This window comes from Eleginops maclovinus, chromosome 12 (assembly GCF_036324505.1).
Source record: "Eleginops maclovinus isolate JMC-PN-2008 ecotype Puerto Natales chromosome 12, JC_Emac_rtc_rv5, whole genome shotgun sequence".
NCBI lineage: Eukaryota > Metazoa > Chordata > Actinopteri > Perciformes > Eleginopidae > Eleginops > Eleginops maclovinus.
This window is the reverse complement of record NC_086360.1, coordinates 8,775,769-8,794,859: the sequence shown is the minus strand read 5'-3', so window position 1 is coordinate 8,794,859 and position 19,091 is coordinate 8,775,769. Positions and strand designations below refer to the sequence as shown.

At 41.4% G+C, this 19,091-nt stretch overlaps 1 protein-coding gene across 2 annotated transcripts in view; it reads left to right on the top strand.

The window, feature by feature from the left end:
* znrf3 (zinc and ring finger 3) overlaps positions 1-19,091 on the top strand; it is a 63,226-nt gene that overhangs the window by 36,020 nt on the left and 8,115 nt on the right. For both annotated transcript variants that reach the window (XM_063896279.1, XM_063896278.1), the window contains exons 3-4: positions 15,881-15,955; positions 18,349-18,480. In XM_063896279.1, coding sequence (XP_063752349.1) covers positions 15,881-15,955; positions 18,349-18,480 — 207 coding nt within the window. The remainder of the gene's footprint in view (positions 1-15,880; positions 15,956-18,348; positions 18,481-19,091) is intronic.

The window sequence follows — 19,091 nt, the reverse complement described above, 5'->3', positions numbered from 1 at the left end:
AACACTTAGCGCCGGGCATTCCCTCCTCTTTTATAACCAGTTTTAGTACCAGTGCCTATACCTTTTTATGTACATTTTCCAATTCTGACATTCTATCATGCAAAGATGGCTTTTAGAGCAAATCATGATTGAATAAACGTTGATGGACAAAAAGAGACAAGCTCTCCATGTCAAAGGAAGTAGACTTTTCACATTAGGAAGATTTAGTGTAGAATTGAAGTCTAAGTTCATTTGGCTCTTCCTCTAACTTATTAACTATTATATTTTGCCAATATAAAGTTAGGCTCAGCACCCAGCTTTTAATGCAGGCTTAAATGTGTGCTTCTATAGTATTTTGTCTTTCAAATCTTTCTGGTTTAAGTTTAAAGGAATTTCACACAGGTCATTCTTTTTAAAGTCGTTTATCTCAACCCATTATGAATGCGATCTATTCCTTACTAAATGATTCAGCTTAGTGACTCAAGTTCAAGCTGCTCTTACTGTGAGATGCTCTGAAATATGCAGTATAGGAGGAACAGAGATTGGTCATGCCAGCCTGTGAAGTCCATCTGCAAACATCACCAAAGTGCTGGTGTGTTACATACAGTATATGTACACAGTTTTTTCCTGCACTTTCTGTCTGGTTCCTGTGAGAGCTGCTGGGCTGTAAAGCCCTGACTTCTCTGTGCCACAGAAGTAGCCCTTCCCCCAAAACCATGAGCATATTAGTTCCTCCTTTAGCTAACTGGGTTTCAGACTTTGTCTGACTCATGGTGTCATATGAGGACGACACTGCAAGGTGCCTTGATGTAAGAAGTTTCTTTCCCATAGTTTCAGCTTATGAAGTCTCCCTTTTTTTCTTCCTTTCAGTCAATCACATATTTTTGGTGGTCACTTCCTCCCTACTGCCTGACTTTCTCAGAACTGGCCTCCTTCCCTTCTTCTTTGCATGGTCTTTCACTCACATGCACTGCGATTTTTGGCAGCCACTCTGGAACATGAAATCATGCCACAGGCTTTCATTGGTAGGCCTACGCCGGTCAGGGTCTTTGACAATGTGCCAGGGAGATATCTCTTCTTTCAAGTCATGCAGTGTCAGTCCAATGGCCTTGCAGGGTCTTAGCATGCAGACTTTTTCCCTTTCATCCTTCTTGGCCTCTTATGACTAGACCTGGGCAACTGCAGGAGGAAACACAGAGACGTGGTGTGGTGGATAGAAAGAGCAGAGGGAGTTAAGAGGACAAAGGGAATGAAGATGGTTGGGGGGGGGGTTTGGCTTCTCAAGCAGATGACGAAAGCAAATGTGTCTGGTAAGTGGGTGGCTGGGATTTGTGTCTTGCTTGGTACAACTTTTTTTTTGTGTACGCACATAGCAGAAAAATGCGACCCGTCCTCCCACACAGCCTTTCAGCTTGTGTAAAGCAAGCCTCTTGGCTGGCATAGCATGCAAACCTCCCTGGTATGTGCGTGTTGTGTGTGGCCTGGCGCTGCCCTTGACCAGCTCGTCTCTGAACCACGATCAGTTCCACCTTAAACACCAGCCAAAGACAACATTTCATCGCAGCAGAGCGCAACTGGCTAGCGACCGGCCGCTACAAAGCACTTCAAAATAACTTGAGCAACAGTGTTTTTCACCATCTTTATTGACATGTCCTCGCAGAAATAAAGCTTGCTACTTTTAAGTTTTAGCCAGAGGCCCAGAACCATAACAATTGTATAATTTGTCTTTGACGCACATAATTACATAATCCTAAAACCGCAGTTGCCATGGAACAATGCGAGATGGCAGAGGAGTGTGTCTGTGTGTCCTTTTCTACCGTGGCCCTCAAGTTGGCACTATGGGACAGCAGACCAGGGCAAACAGCTGCTGCGTCTTAGTGTTAAGTGGCTTTTGGACTCTAACCGTGTCTGGCATCTCAGCCAGAGCTGCAGCGAGAGTGTAGTGTAGTGTAGTGTAGTGTAGTGTAGTGTAGTGTAGTGTGTGTGTGTGTGTGTGTGTGTGTGTGTGTGTGTGTGTGTGTGTGTGTGTGTGTGTGTGTGTGTGTGTGTGTGTGTGTGTGTGTGTGTGTGTGTGTGTGTGTGTGTGTGTGTGTGTGTGTGTGTGTGTGTGTGTGTGTGTGTGTGTGTGTGTGTGTGTGTGTGTGTGTGTGTGTGTGTGTGTGTGTGTGTGTGTGTGTGTGTGTGTGTGTGTGTGTGTGTGTGGTGACAGGGATATAGAAAGTGTGCATGCGTCTGAAGAAGAGAGAGACCTGCATTAAAAGAAAGAAATGGCAAAGACAGAGGAGTGTGATATTGCGGGCGACTGGCTCCAAGCCTGCGGCCAGGTTAGCTGTCCTACACACTCAGGTGTTTGCTCGAGGTCGTCTCGAGGCCACAGCAATGCCACTTAGGTGTTAAGCCGCAGAACTTGTTGTAAAGAAGCTTCAATGCTGGATTGAACTGGCTGCATTTTGGCATGGTTTGCAGACCTCTTCTAGTACAGCATGTTGGCATTCATGGGCAGCTCTACTGTCTGATCAGTGTTGTATTTGTTGTGCATATACATGTGCACATTAGCTCATCAACTGTTTTTCACTCTGAATAAGAAGAACTAGAATATGGGCAGATCAGCTTGTGTTGTAATGCAGACTGCAGAATGACTCACCGTGTCACTCAGCACTCTCTTCTCACTTTTTCATGCTTTTTTCCTTCACTCTCTGCAAAGACTTTAGTCTAGCAAAGAGCCGTGATAACAGTAAGAACATTGCTGTAGTTTTTACACTTTTGCAGCCTCTAATGTGTTTTGTTAAATTGCAGTCAAGCCACAAAGTTGATTGATTCTCAACGGCTGCTTTTGTTCAAAACAGACAAGACTTGTTCTTTTCCCTGAGAGTTTTTAATAGACATCTTTTCATTGTGGAGCACAAAGATACAGGATATTGATAAGGCAATTTCCCCGTGCTTGTGCTAAAAATGCAAGGCCTTTCAGTTGAGTGTGAAAAATCGAAAGTCAATTTTGGGTTGTTCAAATCACTGCGACATTCGCAGCTGTAATGATAGTCCAATGCTACAGTTAGCTTTCTGCCAGTCAGATATTATCATTTTTCATTTCACTTTTACTAAAGTTCCCTTATTAAACAAATTTGCTCCTTTGCGCTGCCATTGAAATGTGTTTTGTGAGATATACAGGTTTTAAAAAACATCCCCCCCCCCTTTTTTAATCAAGGGAGCATTCAAAAGGTTCGATGAGATCTGCCCCACAAAGGTATTAAACCTGATCACATCACATCACATCCACACACTATACTGAATATCACAGGTATTAACAAATCAAGAAAACAATCTAATACAAGCAATACCCACCTAAGCAAAGAGCAGTGTGTATGGTAAAATGCAGAAGCTAACTCTTTAGCTTTCTCTCCACCTGCCCCTTGCCCCACACACCGTGAACAAATGCCTACAAATACCACAGCACGGAGGGAGGGATAGAAAGAGAAAACTAAAAAGAAGTGGAGGAGCAGCAGGAAGAAAGAAGAAAACATCTGGGGGGGGGCTTATGAAGCATGGAGCACTCAGGGGCCTGCCTCTTAGGCTTTCCTTTCATGTTTGTGTACGCCTCAACTTGCTGATATTATCTTGGCGGGGTGTCGGGAGAGGTTTGACCAGGATGGGGCCTCTCTCTCTCCCACTCTGTTTCTTTATGTCTCTCTCGCTCTCTCCACCCCTCAGTCTGTGTTGGAACCCTCACCCACCTTCCTACTTCAATCCCAAACCTAAACTCCCCCCACCAAAAAAAGAATCCCTCTCCTAAATCACCGCTTCACCACGTTTCACGGCGCTTGAAGGGACCCAGGATCCCACTGCGCTCGTTTCCATGGTCACTGGGAAGCTCCTTGTGTCATGTGGCTCAAAGTGAGCCGTCCCTGGGCCGAATTACCCAGCTTTCAATGGGAGGCCAAATGACCATTATTAGACTTCACAGCTCAGGCCCCTATTTAAAGAGAGAAGAAAGGATCCCGGGGGACTTAAAATGAGGGAGAGATGGAGGGAGAGACAGTGAGGGTGAGTGAAGTAAATAGAGAAAGAGGGAAGAAGAGAGGAGAGGAAATGAGAGGAAAGTCAGAGTTATTTCTTTGTTGTTTTTTTATACCACACCCTTGTGTTTATTTTCAATCACAATTGTTATTTGGAATTCATACACCAGCCAAACTAGAGCCCTCCTGTCTGTCAAACTGCCCCCAGAAAGGTTGGGCCGGCGGTGGATCAAAAGATGAGCCTTGGAAAAAGTAAATCTTAAAAAAAGATAGGACCAGACATCCACCCACGTCAACCAAAGCTCCGTATTTGCTTTCTTCATCTCTGTCTAAGCCTGTTGCTTTGTGGGGGAATGTGCTTGTGTGCATGAGAATCCTGGTGTCCCGCAGCCCGCTGTGTATGTCAGGGCCATGTTGTGTTTAAGGCTCGGGCCCACAGCCTGGCACGGAAGCTGGAAACTGAAGCCCCCTGGTCCCTGCACGGCTAATCTGATGCCTCTTCCCACTACAGATGATTTCTCCACTGGAGGGTTAGCGGGGGTGAAAATGTCATCCTGCTTTGTGGTTTGAACTTTCTTTTATGCTCCGCCAGCGAGGCAAATTTGTGCCCAGCGCAAGGTGTGTGTGTGTGTGTGTGTGTGTGTGTGTGTGTGTGTGTGTGTGTGTGTGTGTGTGTGTGTGTGTGTGTGTGTGTGTGTGTGTGTGTGTGTGTGTGTGTGTGTGTGTGTGTGTGTGTGTGTGTGTGTGTGTGTGTGTGTGTGTGTGTGTGTGTGTGTGTGTGTGTGTGTGTGTGTGTGTGTGTGTGTGTGTGTGTGTGTGTGTGTGTGTGTGTGTGTGTGTGTGTGTGTGTGTGTGTGTCAGTCATTGGAGCTGCCCATGGTCTGAGACAGTGAGGTAATGGAAGAAAAAAAAAGAGAAGCATTAAGATAGTAAAGGGAACAGGAATGGGAGTGCACCTGGCGATGCAGCACAACACACTATGATTTGGTATGTCAAGGTTTCTGGAACCTGACCAAACAAACGGAGGGACTTGTTTTACTGGAGACCAAAATGAAATGGGACATGTGGATGTCAGTATTGGTGTTACTTTATAAGAAGTCATTAAAATATAGATTTTTGTAAAGTAACTGGCTTTCAGATACATATAGGGGTGTTAACATGTATATGATCTGCTAGTTGGTGTATATTTCTGGTGTCAAAGATACTGTAATAGAGAGATGACTGGTTGAGATAAGAAAACAATGAGGTGTTATATGGCGCGGATGAATGATAAACACACCTTTTTAATATTGCACCATCTTACAACCACACTTTGTTCAAATCCTGCCTTGCTGTTATCTTTATTGGGACACAACAAAGAGAAAAGGTACTTGCTGCGTTCGTTGAAGAGATAAACTCAGCTAGCAGTTCACCATTATTGTGGAACCACACTTTTTGCCAGCTCAACAAAGACTGTTAGTATTCCTTCATGCAGTGTTGATGAATATTTTAAAGAGGCCTGTAGTGCAAAAGTAAAATCTAGTCAGGAGGAGAAAAAAAAAAACAGAACAAATGTGCCTAGTCTTGAAAAGAAGAAAGGTAGTATCTTTATTCTTCTGCTTTTCTGTCAACCATCTCTCGACATTTTGAGAAGCATTGTCCTTTATTTTTACAATGGAAAGTGATGTCACTTGAGGCAGCATTGGGTTGTTGACTTCAAGTTTAAAAAAGGAAAGAAATCTGAGGTTGTAGAGTTTACCAGACTGAAGCTACATTAGCAGCTATTAGTATTAAATACCAAAATCCCAGGCCAAATTATAGGCTTTACAGAAGGGAAGAAGCCATGGAATAAAAATGATGCTATCCATTGGGCTTATCCTTTTGCTCCACGTTAATCCTGTCACAACACTTTCGTGTATACATCTGTCAGCTTCTTCTCCAATACTTGTTTCCCATGTTCATCTGCTGGACTGAAACAAAAAAACTGAAGGTTAGTTCAGTCTCCTATGCTGACTCCCTGCCAGGAAGGCTGCACAGCAGGAGGTAAGAGGTTTTACCTAGAAAAAGGGCAAAATGGGTGTTATAGTGCCGAGTCCTGACCTGCTCTGCCTTGTTTGCCGAGAGAGAGAGAGAGAGAGAGAGAGAGAGAGACTTCCATACAAGCAGGGACATGGTCTCCTAAAGCAGCTTCAAGGCAGAGAGAGATTAGGGAAAAAAAACAAATTAAGGGAAGAAGAGAAGGTGGCCGCTTAGAGAGATGCCTCAGCTAAACAACATTTGGATTAGAGTGCATGTTCACACCTTAGCATCCTGTTTAAACTGTACCGCAAATACTGCTGTGTAGCCGTTTAACTTTGTAGTAGTTAATGTCAGAGTAGGAAATGACAGTTAATCCTTAGTCAGGGTTCGCTTTGTTGTTAAAGTGTCTGAATGTATAGTAATGTTAATCAACATGCATTTAGCCATCTGTCAGTCGGCTGTCAATAGCAGGTGAAGCTGTGCTAGAGTTTGAAAGGTGGAAAAATCTACTTTTTTTTAAATACAGCTATCTAGGAAAGGTTGTGTAACCGCTGGCGTTTTGGTCACGCTGTTCACTTGCGCTACTTGTAGAATATTTTTACACTTTGAGTCTAAATTTTCTTTCAAATTATGCTCGTTACTATGGTAATTGTATGTTGCTCTGAGTGCTACCAAAAACCTGTTGCATACACTCAATGATGTGCCTTAATGCATCATTCGAGGAAACAGATGGAGGGCTGCTGCCACTGCAGTCCATGACATTAAAACCCAAAATGAAAATTTGAAACTCCAGGTTGAAATCTTATCAGTAAGTACTTTATATTTAAATAAGACAGGCTTTGTTTAAAACTCTCTCAGACTGCCTTACATCTTTTGTACCAGTTTGATCTATTGCTTTCGTTTAAGGCTATCTTCGACTATCTTAAAAGGTTGAAAAACACTTGATCTACTATGTGCCAGGAGACTTGCAGCAAGTATAAATGTAGTGTTTTGCTTATCTTTACTTTTTCCCACCGTATTCAATTTCCCTCTCTTGAGCTATCATCTAATGAAAACATAGATTTTTTTTCAACCCTTTTTGCCTCACAGTAGGTCTAATCACTACAGATTAATTCATTTAATAAACCCTATGGTTATTACTTATTATTCTTTAACCAAGACTTCCTGTCACTTTCATCCAAACCCTAGTATAGACACTAGGTGGAGAAGAAGCACTTAAAAAGAGGTATTTTTGTCCCTGGCCGGAAAGTGTGTTTATTTTCCTGTGAATCACAAAGGGCCAGAGCCCAAAACCGGTAAAAGAAACAACATGGGAGGGATGGAGAGGAAAGTAGAGGAAATTTAATTAGCGGTTGTCCATTCCTCCGGCCCCAGCGTTTGGTCTCGGCAGGGCAGAGCAGTGGGCAGCGGAGTGGGGAGAAAAATCAAAGGCTCCTTGATTAGCGGCGGTCTGAGTCAATACGTTTGCATCTGTGTTTGTGTAAGAGTGCGCGTCTGACGCCACAAGACATCAAACCGGGGAGGGACAGGAAATGCTGCATGTGGCGCACAACAAGCAAGACAAGCATGTATATTTAGAAAAAGAAAAATGTTTAAATTACACAAGAACTTTGAGTCCAGCACATGAGCCTCATCACCCATGTATTACGTATCGTATCTTTACAGGCTGTTCCATTTTCTCATCAAAACTCATGCCCTGGAAAGGATAGGATAGACACATTTAAACCATAACTTAATTAAGGTTCTAAAACAGTCTTGTTTTAGTTATTCGAATAAAACCACAGTGTTTCCTGAGAAATCCTTCTTCATTGCCACATCATGACAAGTGTTTAAATGTTTTAGAAATATCTCTTTGTTTCGTAACCCTGGTCCTGATTTTGGCCGGAATAGTTTGTTTTTTTGTACCAAGATGTTTTCATTTGAATGTCATCCTCTAAGAGTAGTAAAGTTATTTTTCTTGCTTTTCTGCAAGTCATTTGGTCATTTAGAATGGTCTGTCACATCCCAACATGCTTCGGAAATAGACTCAAGTTACATATCATTTATAAAAAAAACACTTATGTTTAGAAATCCCACAAATTGTAATTTATACACTAAAACATTTGACATGCATTTTTTGTGGAATTCTTTGTTTATTTCATTATGATTATATAAAAAAAATGAATAAAGTTAATTATCTGATTTAATCTCTGTGTAAAGTAAACACATTCAATTAAATCAGGAACAATCTCACCAAAGAATAAGTAAAGAATATTATGAACTTGACCAGGAGTTAAAAGTTTTCAAAACTATGGACACATTTAACATTTTCACTAAATATGAATATACAGGAAGTGGATAAGTATGAAAGAGAGACTATATATAATATATGGGTCTCATAACGAGGGAGTGCTCCCCAGTACACCTCACTCTCTCAACTCTTTAATGGGGCCGGCCTTTTGCCAAGGTCCACTGGCAGGCCCCCTCAGAGGTGCCACACACACACACACACACACACACACACACACACACACACACACACACACACACACACACACACACACACACACACACACACACACACACACACACACACACACACACACACACACACACACACACACACAGATTTTCATAGCACAATTCTCTTGTATAATTCTGGTTATGCAATGGTGGGTGAATGGCCACCCCACATTGTGCGCTGAGGCAGAGACAGAGTTGGCGGTGGAGGGGGTCAGTGGTGCTTACTGGTTTGTCAGAAATATTTTTTAGCTCTAGAGATATGTCCACTTGGAGCTAGATGATGGTAGAAGCATCATTTGAAGGAAACCTCAACTCCTCTGATCTGTTGTTTTAGTATCCCAGAGGTCTTTCCCCCCATAGATGACATTAGCACCTTTTTTTAAAAAGAAGCTTTTCACACCAATCCAGAAAATGCCCTCTATCTCCCTCCTTAAAAGAAAATGGTTTCTAAGTGGAGCAAGCTCTTATTTGTCTGTTTGTCTCACATCTCTGTGTCCCATATGGGGATTTAAACCAGTGGAAAGAAGCTCCTTCACCCATGGGAACTGATATTTTTTTCAGGGATGGCAACACAGTAGCACAGATAGTCATTACCATCTGTATCAGTGTGCATGTGTGCATGCTGGCTGGTCATGTTCATGATGTACAACACCGAGGCAGAGTCGGGGATCAGTGTACCTGGAGTGGGCCCTGTCTTTGTCTGATAGTGAGGTCATTACATCCGCCCCAAATCTCTGTCTCTCTCCTTTTCTCTCTCTCTGGGGTGCAGTTTACCCACAAACCCCTCTGTTGCTCCATTATGAGACATGATACCAACACCTAACGAAATGTACTTTCAATTCCTGAGATATCTCATCAGGTCACTAGCATAAAAAGCATAACATTTGCACAATTTGGATTCGAATCAAGCATTCATGAACAAGATATGATATCCGGTAATGCCAACTTAGAAAATGTAATAATATCTGATACACAGTCCTGAATGCAGTATAGCAGGCGCCATGAACGTGTTTGTATGTGATGATTAATTTACATTTATAACCGGTTTAAACGTTTAGAATTGTGGCTCAAACGTGCTGCACCTTTTTCCCTACATGATGCAAAGACATGTGACAAGGTGTTGCTTGATATTTGAGGCATTAATGTGGTTGAATACGAATGTGGAAAAGACTAGTTTGACATTTTCACTATCTGCAATCACCAAACGGCAGACAGACAGGTTAGTGACTAGCTGCTGAAGAAAATGAAACCTTTTCGGAAGCACTTGGAAATCCAGCTTCAACCTTAAAATCATCGTCTCACTAAATACGTTTCCAAATCAACGCAACGCTCTCTAAAGAGTTCTGCGTTCCCTTCCTGACCTCGCCTCTCATCTGCAGTTTGATATTAATGGCAGTCCCTGAGCTCACTGAGAGATTCAAGTGATTCTTTCCCCTGTGTGTTTACGTTCGGTAAACTGTCCGTTTATATAAAAGCGGCCAACAGAGAGAATCTCGAGGATGCTTGGCAGCCTCAGTCCTCTGCCGGTGTGACACAAAAGTGGATTTTTTTTAATGTGCTTTGTAAACATGTTTTATGCAGCTCGAGGAACGGTGCCTCAGACGTCCTGGGACTTGTGTTAAACGCTCCAGCCAGGGGCTTAAAAACATTTCAATTAATATTAAACAGGAATATGGCAAAGTTCAAAAGTTTGGGAAGGTAAAGGGAAAAATTTAGAAGAAATACTGACCAAAGAGTGTTTTAATGTATTTTTTCTGCCTTTTAATCTGCAATTCAGGAGTGAATTTTCTTGGCTGCTGGTCAAAACCTTTAATATGAGTGGAAGGGGAATCATGAAAAAGTTATTGGCAGGATTAAGCTCAATAAGGTTATTTCAGTTCACATTGTAAATGGTTTCAGGACAGTGTTTATGTGGGAACAAGGATTTTGCAAGTTTTCGTGACACAGCAGGTAGTAGCTCCAGCAGGGCGAGGGTGTCAAACCAGTTGATTATAAGTAACAGAGCCAACACGAATATGTCAAGTATCTGTAAACATTATAAAATGTTATGACAGATTACCAGTCTGTCAGCCAAGTGTTAACATCAAACGGCAGGATACCAGGAAGATGGTGAGTAATGTGCTTCGTGAAATGACTTAATCTTGTTGTTATAATGAAAAAGTCACGATAACACAGATGACATGTGCAAAAAGTACAATTTGTGCAGGAGAAAGAAAAAAAACCAAGTTGCTTTAAACTTCGCCGGGGTGCATGAGCTTCCAATCAGATGACGCATAGCCACGTTGAAAACTTGATTTTATTTTAGTTGAATGTAAATAATGTCTTGGCAAACATGCCTGCACTGAGAGCGAGTGAGAAAGGAGAGAAGAAAAAAAAGGGCGACCACATATAAGAAAATCCATGGGAGAAAAGTATGCCTTTATCTTTTAATAAACCGTAAAGCCAGGAGGCAACATGAAATTACAGCATAATAGCAGTGCAGAGTCTTCTGAAGACTTAATTGCCTTAATTATAGCAGTGCAGAGCAAGAGAGAGAGGGAAAGGAAAGCATGAAGAGGAGGAGGAGCGAAGAGGAAGGAGGAAATCAGAGAAGAAGAAAGTAGTAAAAAAAGAGAGGGAGTGATGTGTGAGCCAGATGTTGCAGGTGTAATCCAGGTGCACCCGTTTGCAGATAACCTCCCGTTTCCTTGAGTATGGAGAGGTGCATGAATTGTACGCTGATGTGGTAATAGAGAATACTCCGCCCTTGTGGATGATGGAGTGAGCGCCGCCCTGAGAAAAACTCTCTTTCCAGTCGAGTGAGAATTCCTCTCCATCAGATCTTACAAGCTGGCAGGCTTACTCCAGGATTCTAAACATAGCTTTCACTTTCCTAGTGTCTAGACTGGGTTCTCAGTGCTTTCTGCTGTGGTTTTTCGTTCACCCAGGGAAGATTGTACCCCTAATTCTCGTGCCTCAAGGCCAGCGGGAAGTTTGTTTAGCCAGCAGTATTGTGAAGTACCTTTCCCCCAAGCCCAGAGCATGCAGTTCAGGTGGAGAGTTCAGCTTGTTTATGAGCAATTATTGTAGGATGTGTAGAGAAGGTCAATTATTTGCCTTCTTCGTACTTGTTCGCTCCTCCGATTTGCCTCTTACTTCTGATAGATTGCGCCTTCAATTATTTTTGGGGGAATGTTCAAATCCTACTATAAGGCTGAATAATTTTCTTTTTTTTCAGATTTTTTTTAACATGGTCTACCAATCAGTTACAGCAGATGGTGATGTTCAAGCTCTAAGGAAATAATTATAATTAATATATATGATATATAGTAATTAATGCAATCAACTACACCAGTACAAAAGTGTTCATCAGATTATCATTTAAAACAAAAGGTACTTATTCTGCGGGAAAAGGGCCGCAGTGAGGGATAAAGTATGATAAATGACATCATAAGATTGTTGCATTTTGAAAAATAAATGTACTGTTGTAGCTGGTTGAGGCAGAGATAGTTTGAACTACTTTGTATGAAGTTTAGCAGTACAGTAGTTCCAAAATCCCGAGGGTCAACCCCCTTCTAAGGGTTGCAAGATACATTTGGGTAGGTAATAACAAAAAAACTAAGCCAGTTTGACGGCTGTATTTAACATTTAGTTAACATTTATTTATGTTATAAAATGTAAATTGGCCTAAAATGGAATCACATGAGACAAAGTTCCCCCCAAAGTGTACAGAGCAAACTACAGTATACAAAAGTTGTCTTTGTAATCAGAGGTGGAAGTTCTCTTAAGTAAAAATAGGAATACTATAGTTTTAAAATACACCATCACAAGTAAAAGTCCTGCAATCAAAATTTTACTAAAACAAAAGTATGTTATCGTTAAAAAAAGTACCTAAAGTAAAAATACTCATCATACAAAAAGGCCTTTTTAAGGCAACAGATATTTCAAAATTATTGTTATTACAGTTAGTGTTGCTTTTATGTGTTTAACACTTCAGTGTTGCACTTGGTAAATGTGGGGTGTATTTGAATTACTTCATATGCTCGTGGGTGGTCTAACCTATAGTTATACATTATAATGTGTGTTGTTTTTAATAAACTACATTTGTAAAGTAACTAAATATATCAAATAAATGAAGTGGAGTCAAAAATACAACATTTCCCACAAAATGTAGTGCAGTAAAAGTATAAAGTAATGTGAAAATACTCAAGTACAATTACCTCCATTTTTATCTTAATTACATGTACTTAGTTACCTTACACCACAGCTTGTAATATTGTATCCCTAAAATCTGCGCCCCGTATGTATCTAAGACACTCTATATATTAAACAAGTGTGAATAGAAGGCTCACTTTAGTGTCGTATTCATCTTTCTGTTTTAAAGTTTGCTTAAGAGGGTTGAGTTGTCTTTAATGTCTTGCATAGTGTACAGGAACTGCTCCTGCTCCCAGGTTGTCAGTGAAGTAAACAGTTTTACATGACTGTCACTTTTTTAGCAACATCACAAAGTCTGAAGAATGTACATTACCTATCATCAAGCAAGAATAGCCTGCCTTTGGTGTCCAGGGTTGTAGTTTTTTATGGAGTTGGGAGGAGATGTGTCCTGTATTTAGAGAGCTAGTTTGCCTGTGGGGGCATTTTTTTTGTCGTCAGGCAAGTCCCTGCACTGCAGCGCAGGCCTGCCCGGAGTGGAGATTCTTTCGGAGGGAGATCTCTTTCTTCTTGAAGCGTCTTACCAAGAGCTATTAATTATTTACTGGGAGAGCTAACATCAAAGGAGCAGACTTGTGCTGAATTAAATGGGGGCTGGAGCCTGGCAGTGTGGAACTGAGAGAAAAACTGGGTGAGAGGGAAAAGCCGTGCGAGAATATCGCTGCTGTTGCTTTTGAACTTTCCAAGTAGAAGAAAAAGTGAAAGAAGAAAGAAAAGAGCGATGTTAGTTTATGTAAAGGAGGCAGGACGAAAGAGAAAGTTGGAAGAGTTTGTGTTTATAGCTCAACACTGTTTTAATGTTTCACTGTTTGACAAGGCTTTCGTACACTGCTGGGAAAGATTGAATCCGTTTGCAGGGTTAATTAGTCTGTAATGAGCTATGAAAGTCACATTTATAAACATCTTGTATGTGGATTAAACCAAGGGGAAATCTAATAGCGCGCACACACTTCAGAGTCATGATGTGTTTACATTTCCCTGAAGCTGATTTAAAAGTTGTGGTACACTTGCCACCCCTGATATCAAAGGCCTTTTGTTACTTTGCTTGTTTTTTCCTCCTGCTGCGACTTGTCTATGAAGAAGTAGTCCCACCGAAAGGACCTTATGTGATGAACACCCACGCAGGTGTTGCTAGCTGAAAAAAATCTTAACATATTTTATATTTAGGCTCATTATTGACAGTTGTTACAGCAAACAGCTTTAGGTCTTCTTCTTGTTATTGAGGACTAGCTACTCATGCTACTTCTTAGACAGGTATATTTAATAAATAACCTATTTTTAGGTGGGAAATTATGTTGCAACCGATCAAAAGGAAAAAGGAAATCACAATTACAGTAAACTTGATGGTATCACATTTAAAGCCACTTCCTCAGCTGCACAAGTTTAAAAAATGAGCACACACTGATATGAGGTTTCACATAATTCACAATTACTAACACATCTGAAAAAGTGGAAGAATGATATTGACCCAAAATGAAGGTAAATGTGTGGAAAAAATGTGTATTATTTAATAAATCACGTTTTACGACAGTCTTTCAAATGTAAAAAATAAAAAGGCTTTTAGTAATAGTAATACCTTTGTGATGGGTATAGACGTGGCTGGATGATTTATTCTGGTTGTTCCTCCATATGTCCATTAGTCTGTACCATTCTCTAGAAAGCGATATTGCGGGGATGCATGAGGGAAAAAATATATATATTTGGCACAAAAATCCATGTGGACTTGAGAATACAGCGATTTGCAGATTCACTTCACAAAACACATTTTTAGCCAGAACATGAGAAAGCGTATGCTATATTATGGCAAAGTCACACAAATATCTACAAGGATCAAAGCCTGAAGTGACGACATTTTGGACAGACATGGTGCGTACTGCAACTTGACCTATTGGCGGAGGCTCACAACTGCAGGGTGGGTTTCCTGTTCATATATTTAATTACGTATTGGAACTTGATCAGTACAAACTAGCTGTCACTTTTACACACCACAGGGCGGGTGCTGGGGATTTTATAGATCTAATATAAAGCAGGAGAGATGATAGACCCCATTTAAAGATTGTGAGCTAACACATTTTGGACTGACGTTTAAAACCGTTATCTTCCCGCTGCCTCCATGTAGTCTAGAGGAGCAGTGAAGCCTGATATGGCAGCTAATGGTGGACCAACACCTATAGTAGGAGTTTTTTATGTCTATTTTGTATAAGATGCAGAACACATGCTCAGCGTGCCATTGTTGAGTCATGTTACCTCAGAGATCAACATGATGTGTTGTGAAAAGAGCGATTGAGCCTCCCCCGCACATACCAGTAAACCCCATCTCCTCTCTCTGTCCAATGTAAGGGCCCGCTGACTGCAGCGATGACACTCTCCAGCCACTCGGCAGCAGAGTCACAGCAATGTACATTGTCACTTTGATCTTCAACCCCCCCCCCCCCCCCTCTTCCCTCCAGTTATGAGCAGCGCTGGCAAGAACCCAAGGGCACTTGATAATACCAGGATATGATCCCAGCCTCGCTATTTTAGATCATGTAGTGCAGACATCAAAACGTTGTATAAATAGGGCGCTGTGAATCATACGGTGTGAGTCGAAGGAGAGAGAAGCATCAGTTAAGATAAAGAAAGTTTTCTGTATAGTTTTCAAACAAGGGGAAGCCAATTTGGATTCTGCATGCAGATACTTCTGCACATCTAAGCATTTCCCTTATCCTTTGCCTTTAGCAGAAGTCTTCAAAAGATCTCTGTGCTATGTCTCTCCCTACTCTCACATGAAAGAAGCTAAGAAATAGTCTTGCTTTAACTTTATTCAACTTTCCTGAGCTTGCACAGCAGAACTCAATACGACTTTAACTCCATGTCACACAAAGATGATCACATCTGACTCTGGGATGTAACTGTTTTAGTTTGTGTCATGCTATTAGCTTAATGTGAGGCAGATTTTACATCATGATGACTACAGAGAAAAGGAGAAATGGACCATGTGTGCCTGTTGCAAATGTTATCAATAGCTTGTTTACTTCTGTTTGTTTTCCATCTCTTTCCTCATTCGCTCATTCCAGATGATCTGCGTGTTACACTAAGGCAGAGAACTCCCTCTAGTGGCCTGAATGTCTCCACATTGTGATCATACCTTCCCTAGCGTTTCCCTTTGAACTCTTGTTGAATGCATCTAATGATTAATGTTTGTTCTGTGTGTGCAGGCAAAGAGAGCAGTGCAGCGGGGAGCCACCGCTGTCATCTTTGATGTGTCGGAGAATCCGGATGCCATCGACCAGGTTTGTACACACCTAAAATTACCCAGGCATTCACAGACTTTTCAACAACACTGAAAACATGCTAATCTTTCTCTGCCTTTCTGTGTGTTGGCCTGCCCTGCCCTGCCCTTCTGTCTGGCAGCATGTGTGTGTGCTGTTTTGTACAAACAATGATCTTTCTATCTTTAGTTCTGTCTAAAAGCATGTGGATCAGCATCGCATATTCAACCTTTCTGGGCCCTTTGAGCTCTCAAATGGTTATCCAGGTTCAGCTTTCACTAGACCATGACCAAACTCTGTTCAGCTCATAATTGTACAGGTAGCACACATTACCTCATCCCCCGAGACCACGGATCTGTCTTTTGAGTGCACATTTTGGGAGGGCTACAGTAATAAAAAGTGCATTTGTTGTCACAAGCATCCAGACATTTACTCCGTCTTGCTCCCATGTCCTTGTTGTTAAGAGATATAATACACAAGTTGCTCCACTGAACGCCTTTGTCGCAATAATTATTCTGTGGTATTCGTACTCGCCACGCCAGGTCTGGACTTGCAGGGTTTTTTTCTCTCCTCTCTGCCACTGAGTCGTAAAGCGCGTAGCTGAGAGATAAAAGGGATTGCGCAGAGACCACATGAAAGGCAGAGCTTGGCGGTTGTGTTAAATTCCCCTGAGAGGCTTTTCCAGTCAGAGCGGCCTGATCAGCAGAGACAGGACCCACAAGGCCGAGGGGCATGGAGGAGGAGCTTAGAGAGAATTAAGGTCCTTTGGACAAAATAAAGAGAGAAGCCTTATGAAGTTATGTACTTGACCTCCTTTTTTGTCTCAATTCATACTTAATTTGAGTCTGAGTATAATCAATAATTTGGGGGTTTTGTGGGGGGGAAGATGAGCTTCACCTCTCTTTAAACTGTTTTTCTTATAGATGTACTTTTTAAATGGTTTATTGTTTGTCAGAGGCTGAGCTAGCAACTCTGTGGAGATGTTTCTCAGAGTAGGAGCAACGCACAAGAGTGAAGCAGGAGATCAATAGTTTCAAAGTCTATACTTTTGAAACCAGAACATACAGTATTTCTCTGGAGAACATGACGGCAGCAGAAGAAATAGAAATGCGAATATCTTCGGTATTTCCCTTGGGCTTTTCAAATTACAGATTCCAACCAGCAGACGAGAGCGAAGAGCAGAGAGGGAGAAAGAGGAGGAGTAAAATGAGGATGTCAACTGACTCCAAAGCCAAAACATCCTCTTCATTGACTGTTTCCCCCGCCTCCCTCTGGCAAACTGCAACCACAGTTTCCATGTGTGGAGCCTAGAGGTCATTTGGTGTAGTTAGTAAAAGAGTCAAGCATTCGGGCAGTGGCTACTAGAGTCTTTTGCTGAAATTCCCCTGAAAATCAAGCCATGTCTACCTCCCACAGATGTTAAGGCACCCTCTGTGCTGTGTATAATTAAAAGGCTTTCCATGGTCGACACAATCTTGTTTTTCACGAAAGTTTTCAGCTTTTCAAACCAATACTAAAGGACTTTGAATTATTCTCAGAGCTCTCAGTGCTGATTCTATTTTTCATTTGTTGTGGACTCCAAGTTTGTTCATTGTGTTTGACCTGTGACCTAGGTAAAGCTCTCCAATAGATAGCAGAAAAGTCAGAAAAATAAATAACCTTTGTTTAGCATAACTATATTATTTCCGATTTAGAGCTATGGTTGAATAAAGTTGAAGGAATCACAAGGGGCATATATAAATAAATATAAAGTCCTCTGTATACTGTATATTATGTCATGTTTCACTTGGAATGCTCTCTGGTACCTTTATTTAATACTTGCCTGATATTCCTTCAGCTATTTACTTATTTATATTTAATTTGCATAAATGAGTTATAAGAATACAGCATATTGTGTTAGTGAAACTGTGCTTTTATTATACATGTGTCTTTGTGTGACAAGTGACACTTGTGTGTTGGTTACATTACCCTCTACCAAAGGTTGCCTCTTGTAACCTATGCACACGTAGAGAGAATAAATGGTCACTCTCTGTCCTTGTTCAAAATCGAAGCAATAAAGGCCAACGTATTCAGATGTTTATACTAGAATAGAAGAATAGAATATACCCTTAATCATCCCACAGAGGGGAAATTTACATTCTGCATTTGACCCATCCTAGTGTTAGGAGCAGTGCGCTGCCAGTATGTACAGCGCCCCGGGAGCAGTGTAGGGAACGGTGCCTTGCTCAGGGTAGCACTCGGTAGCCCTTGGTCTTTCGTGGACACACTGGATCATGATTTCGTCTTATGCCACAGAAGACATTTTCCTCATGATGAGTAAACTCAACCTAGAAAAATTGTATTATTGACAAGATAAATAACTTGAATTCGTAAATGTGTGTTTGATGTAGTTTCTTTTTTGTCCCTCTCTTCAGCTCAACCAGGTTGCAGAGGATCCTCTGAAGCGGCCGGTGGTTTACGTGAAGGGTAATGACGCTGTCAAATTGATGAACATCGTCAACAAGCAGAAAGTGGCCCGCGCTCGGATACAACACAGACCACCGAGGGTAAGCACACATGCCAAAACCCCAAAACCACACTCTCTGTAGATGACGTGCATGTGTGTGAGACTAATCTAAGGCACATGGGAGGAACATTAGGCAAAGGTGAACATGTTTGTGAGGCCCAAACAGCACAGACACATTTTTTAACATGAGAAGACAATCAAAAGTTCCAGCTGTGAAATCTGACCCTCTCTTTCTTCTCCGTTTCCCTGAGGCCCAGCACTAAGGGAGATAAATATCAGCCATTCAAAGAGCTGTTTGTTTGCTTAGAAATATTCGATAAAACGTCCAGCACAGTCAGAGGTCAAATAACTTGACATAATGAAAGCCTGAGAGAAATATCTGTCGGATAAGAGAAACAGTTTTGATGAGAATAACAATCTGGCTATTCTTAGCTGGGTTATCTGACTCATCTCTGCAAAAAGCAAAGATGCCAATGAGGTTAAGCATTTAATTAGCTTCTTTCAAGCAACCGACCAACATTCCAAAATCCAAATGTATTTAATTTACAATGATTTCAAAAGTAAAACGTCCCAGTTGAGAAACTAGAAACAACATGATCATTGCTTGAAAAAAGACAAATCCTTGACCAACAAACTCCATCTTCCAATAAG